The sequence below is a fragment of the Odontesthes bonariensis genome, chromosome 1 (genome assembly GCF_027942865.1).
Source record: "Odontesthes bonariensis isolate fOdoBon6 chromosome 1, fOdoBon6.hap1, whole genome shotgun sequence".
Lineage (NCBI taxonomy): Eukaryota > Metazoa > Chordata > Actinopteri > Atheriniformes > Atherinopsidae > Odontesthes > Odontesthes bonariensis.
In genome coordinates this window covers 41,797,615-41,803,614 of record NC_134506.1, presented here as the reverse complement: position 1 = coordinate 41,803,614, position 6,000 = coordinate 41,797,615, and the positions used below count along the sequence as shown (strand labels likewise).

The following is a 6,000-nucleotide window of genomic DNA, read 5'->3' as shown; positions in this document are numbered from 1 at the left end:
CGTTTTATCTTCTTTGTGCACTGTGCTGTTATTTCAGCACACAACTTTGCACTTAGAAATGCAGCTGTGGCTAAAAGCTGCTTATTGGTTGATTCGTTGTTGTTAAGAATTCCCACCAGGTGCATGCTGGGAAATAATCTCAAATAAATCTAGTTGTGGTCCTGCGAACAGTGACCCTGCTTTAGTCTGTGGCTTGAAACCAGAGGTGGGTAGTAACGAGTTACATTTACTTGAGTAGATGTGTGCAGCAGAAACTGTCCTCTTACTCCGCTACATTAGGCTACAATGAGCTGGTTACTTTTCTTCTTACCTCTTTGGTATTCTACGCCTCATTATTTTTATCCCCCCGCGTACGCCTCATTTTAATGTTTTATTCTGACAGAGAGAGAGACTTCCACCAAAGGCTCTACCACCTGACTGTGTTCCACCAATCAGACGCAGCCGTGCAGTCTGGTCACGTGACCATACTCAATCTCAGCGGCGGGACGGGTTAGCTTTAGCATTAGCAGTCGTAGCAAACAAACAAAGAAACAGATGAAAAATGTCAGAACCAACGGTGGGAAATGAAGACGCAGACGAGGCCTCATACTGAAAGCATGTTTACCTTACAAAGAGTGAGAAACAGCAGCTACATTATGTGTCTTCTGTGTCAACCAAAACAAACGCACATTTCAGCAGAAACTCAACATCTAACTTGAGGAAACATGTAGCGCTAAGTTTCCTAAACTCGTTTTTCCCCATGGATAGGTGAATGTTTGTTTTTTAGGTTACATATGGGTTACATATGTTTTAAACATTTCTTAAGTCTCTTTTATTTTTTATTGAAGTACTTGAATTTACCTGGATTATTTTAATTTAAGCTATTTTGTAATTAATTAATTAATTTTAATATATTTTATCAATTGGATTAACTCTAATTTGCCTAAAGATGATTATTTAGTTTTTTTTTCTGTCTGATTGAATGCTTGTGTTAACAAATAAATCAGACGTTACTCACTTACTTACTTTTCACCAAGCACTTTTTTACTCTTACTCAAGTAATTATTTGGATGACTACTTTTTACTTTTACTCGAGTCATATTATTCTGAAGTAACAGTACTTTTACTTGAGTACAATTTTTGGCTACTCTACCCACCTCTGGTGATGTGTTGCCATGAAAAAATACCAAACTATAACTTTTTAGCCGTACTGCCCAGCCTGAAGGAACCTTTTCAGTTCCTTAAAAAAGTCAAAAAGTATCGGGCACTTTTGGTCTATGACCAGCTAATGATAAAAGGAAGTAATTAAAGCTAATTAAAGTAATTAAACCTCTGCTTAAAGCTCAGTGGGATTGTCTTCAGATGTGAGCAGGTGTTTGTCTATTTAAAGTCTGTTTGAGGTATTTTTTTCAAAGTCAAACGGACCCCGGGTGGTCCACGGACCTCGGGCTGGAGCCCCTCTGAGGCGCCCTCCCGGCAGTGACCAACAGGGGGCGCTGCGGCCGCAGTCCGACCGCCTGGAGGCTGCTCTGCGTTTCCTGAAACGCATACTTCAGGATTTATGAACACACCCAGTGACATCAGTGAGGTTTGAAGAAGGAAAAAAAAAACTGTGCAGAGAAGGAACCAGAGGGCCGAGAGGTCCTTGCTTGTGTTTCTGTCGGAGTTTTGAGTGTTTTTTAGGGTCCGCGCGGGGTTTGGGAACCGGACTCTCTGGGACTGCGCGTGAACTTTTTTATCCACTGAAGCGAACCGCGGAGCGCAGAGAGAGAGACAGAGAGAGGTTTCTCAGCAGAGGAGGATGTCAGCTTCAGACGAGACAGACGCGCTCCGGCCGAGATATGGCTGTAAGTTTGACTTTTTTAGCTGCTCACCTTGGGATGCCAGCGGGGAGGCTTCCCCTCCCAGCCCGGGCTGCGGGGCGCAGTCCCCGCCGCCGGTTCATGCAAACTGCCTCAAAACTTGTGAAAAGTTGGTTTAATCGGAATGCTCAGTGAGGCGGGTCGGGTTTCTTTTTTTTTTTTTTTTTACCTCTGACAGCATGCTTGCAGCTTAATTATGACTTCCGCGTTTTTACTATAAAGCAGAGTGATCTTTGGAGGGAGGCCTGCTTCTTACCACACCGCACATATGTTAGTTTTTACGCTCACAGTTAAGCTTTAATAGTTTAATAAAAACAGATTAATCTGCATCTAATCATTGTGAAGTTGTGTGGCTGTGAAGTTTCCACCCAGAGTTTAACCACCGCCCATGAATCATCTCCAGAACTCTGGGGGCAAAGTTTGGAAAAAAAAAAAAAAAAAAAGTTTAAAAAAATGAATTAATTCAATCTAATTTGATTCAAAACTTTCTCTTTTGACCTTTTTTCCCATCTCATATTCTTGTGTAATATTCTACACATATTTTGCGAAGCATATTCTGGGTGAAACTGGAGCCATTTGGGGCTCATTTTGGTCCCAAATCACGTTTGACCTGCTCGGGAAGTTTCCTCTGATCCCACTCAGGCTCCACTTTCCCACCTCAGATGTGACAGGCGGGTTAAAAGCCTCTTCTTTGTATCGGGGCCCCTCCCGTCCCCATCCCCCCCTTCTCCATATTTTGGGAAAGAAAACGCAGCTTTGGGGAGTTTTTGCCCTGCAGGAGGCATCACAGTTAGAATCTGCTCAGACTGTAACTTCAGCCGCATTGTGTTGCCTCCTCAGAGTGTGAATAAGCACTGAGAGTCACGGCTCACACTCAGGTGGATGCAGAACATGTTTTAACTGGCAGATGACTAATAAATGAGGCAGTTTTTGGATGGGAACGTTGCCCCGGTGCTGCAACAACAATACAGCCTTCTGTAAATGAATGAATGAGTGAGTGAATCAGCCCAAACTGAACCATGATCACAGCATTCATCAGCCACTCTTTTGGCTTTCTGTGTGTCTGACCCCAGCTGTCCTGGATGGCATGGAGCGGCTCACGGCGGAGGAGATGGATGAGCGGCGGCAGCAGAACATGGCCTACGAGTACCTGTGCCACCTGGAGGAAGCGAAAAGGTACGCCGGAAATAAGACGCCTCGTTCACAGCTCTGATCTGTGATGCTTGGTTTTATGTTCAGTTAATCTGCCCGTAGTTTTCTTATGGAACAGAGAGCTGTCATGGATTCCTAAAAAAACTGTCCTGCCAGCATCCCAGAACAAAGGTAGAACGCCTTGATGTGATTTAAGAGGAAGAAAAGAGGAAAGTGGGATGGATTTTTGGTTGATTTTGGTCGCTGAAGTGTCTCCGAGCAGATTTTAAAACTTCAAACTTGGGCTGTGTTTGAAACCGCCTACTACATACTTGCAAACTACATACTTCCATACGGCATACTCATCGATCAGACAGTATGCAGAGTGTTTACCCACAATCCATTTCGCTCCTGCCCAAGCCGAAATCAGCCGGCCTGAAGCTGATTTCGCTTAAGCTCTAAACTCTGTAAACTTTAGCAACATTTGAAACATTTTCAGGCGAGAAAGTAGTCGTTTAGATCCCCAACGTGTTGAAAACCTGACAAAATACCGGCTATTTACAATTTTGTTCCCACGAATTCGGCACTACTAAAGCTAGCCGCAGTGAGCAACGCACTTCCGGTTATTTTCACAGAATAAAACACCCGTTGCCTTTTATCATAGGGAAAGCCATTACCATACAATTGGTGCTTTTGTTTTGAAAACAGGAAGTGAACCTACCCTCGTTGTAGCTAGCTTGAAACTGCCGTTTTGACAGGAAATGACGATCGGCGACGTCACGCTACGTTGCATCTTGGGTAGTTTAAGTATGAGTAGTAACCTTATGATGCATACCCAACATTTCAGAGAATCTAGTATGCATCCGGGAACTTAAAAAAAGTTAGTTAAAGTTAGTAGGAGTAGTGCGAGTAGTAGGAGAAGTATGCGGTTTCGAACACAGCCTTGATCTAAAGTCTGATCGCTGCTGACTCGTTTGGGGTTTATGAATCTGACCAGTTTTCCCCCTGATGAGCTCGATGTTTTCACCAGTATCGATCAAACTACATGTGAGACTTGATGGAACCATTTTCTTGGTCATTGCCATCATGAAGTTGTGACTTTGCTGAGTCGGTCGCAGTATTTCTGGCCACGTTTGGAGCTTCAGAAACTAGATTCCAGCGTGGAGTCATGCACAGATTCTAAATTTGAGAAACATAAAGCACTCACATCTAATTTGTACTTAATATCTGCAAGAAGAAAAGAGGCAACTTGATTAAAACCTCTCTTCAGTCGGAGCTCCGTGCAGCTCGGTGAGGTGGAAACGTGTGCAGTCGGGCTGAAATTACCGTTCTGATGAAAGAAAAGATGAGATTTGTGATGAGATTCTTCCTCGTAGAGCTTTCACACATGCGCTGCTTTTCTTTTATCAGCTGAACGTGTCTGTGTCACGTCTGAATGAGCTGATTTTCTGCAGCTGCAGCAGAGTTTCCCATCACTTTCTGCACGCTGCAGCCATGAGATCTGCCCTGCTCAGACTATTATCTTTCTTTTCATTGATAACCAGCTTAATTTCTGCTTCCTTCTACTGCTGATAGGTTTCAGTATCGCCATGGCAATCAGACAATTCTGATAAATACCTTTTGTATTGTACCTTCTTGGATGTGGCCGTCTCCATCCCGCTTTCTGTGTCTGCGTGAAACAATAAGATGCATTAACATAAAGGTGATAAATGTCTGAATGGCTTTGCTGTAACCGATGAATGAAGCTGTTCATTTTAAGTAGGGCTGGGTAACGATTAAAATGTTTAATCTAATTAATCGCATGATTTCCCTGATTAATCACGATTAATCGCATTTGTACGCAAAATCCAAAAATGAATCCAAAAGTAGTGTATAGCTTTTAGCATTTAGTTTTATTTTAAATGTGCTGCCATATGAATGAAAGTGCCATAACATTTGTTGTGCAAACACACTTTTAACATCAGCATCTTTCTGTAGTTTTTATGTAGAAGCCTCGCTCCACTGTCTGTTTCCTTGAATGACTTGCTGCTATCAGTTGTGTGTTTTGCCTTTAAGTGATATTTTAGACTGGAACTACTACGCTGAGAAGACAATTCAACTTGGCAGTGTTTACAGATGACTTTGGTTCTGTCGACTCTGCCGTCTGGAAGAACTTTAAAATGAAAATGGCCGAGTAAAAGTTCCGTACCCTTCTCCATGTTTGGTGGATCCGCCGATTACTTTCTTTTCCTGTTCCACAGCAGACAGCAACAGACTTTTACAAAATAAAAGCCTGTGAGCAACAGACTTTTACCATAATAAAATATATATATATATTAATTAAAAAAAACTGCGTTAATGCGTGATAAAATATTTATCAACGTTAAATAATTAACATTGGGCTGTGAGGCTCAGATAGGCACGACTGTGAAGTTCATTTATCTCAATCATAACTCTGCCATTTATAATCCAGGTTTATGTTCACCAGCAAAGCAAATCTGAGGCTTAAAGAAGGAGTGAGTTACGTGTCAGTGGAACCATTGGACTCGAGGTGGAAAAAAAAAGAAAACGACAGCTGTGGTGGATATCCACAAGAGGAAAATGAAGAGAGCTGTTCCTCAGGAATGCCTCTCTTCTCTGGGGATGTCTGGGGTGTTATATCACATCTGTGGGGATGCCATGCAGATGCCACACAGATGCACGAGTCGGGCTGCAAACAGCGGGGGAGGCGAGTTATTTTAATCTGCACTGGGTCGGATGTGAGTCCTTTTCAGAAAACAAATCGAAAACACAGTGAAAGGATGCATATTTCTGCGCATAAATCCCACGATAAAAGAAGTGGGAAAGAGAGACCGGAGCCCTGATACCTCCCAGTGTTTGGGAGGAAAGTTTGGAGCACATCCAGTCTGAGGAGGCTATACAGCCCTTTACAGGCAATCCTTACGGTGTACCAAAGTGCTTAACAGCAGGTAATAAATAAAGAGAAGAATAAGTAAAAACAAATGATAACAATAAAAGAACAGTGAAAGCAATAAAATACAACAAAATC

General features: G+C 42.6%; 1 protein-coding gene across 1 annotated transcript in view; it reads left to right on the top strand.

Moving 5' to 3' along the window:
• The first annotated feature begins 967 nt into the window (after nucleotides 1-967).
• The window catches only part of iqgap1 (IQ motif containing GTPase activating protein 1), a 73,026-nt gene continuing 67,993 nt past the window's right edge, over nucleotides 968-6,000 (top strand). Inside the window, exons 1-2 of the mRNA XM_075466942.1 lie at nucleotides 968-1,826; nucleotides 2,915-3,017. Coding sequence (XP_075323057.1) covers nucleotides 1,781-1,826; nucleotides 2,915-3,017 — 149 coding nt within the window. The 5' untranslated portion in view covers nucleotides 968-1,780. The remainder of the gene's footprint in view (nucleotides 1,827-2,914; nucleotides 3,018-6,000) is intronic.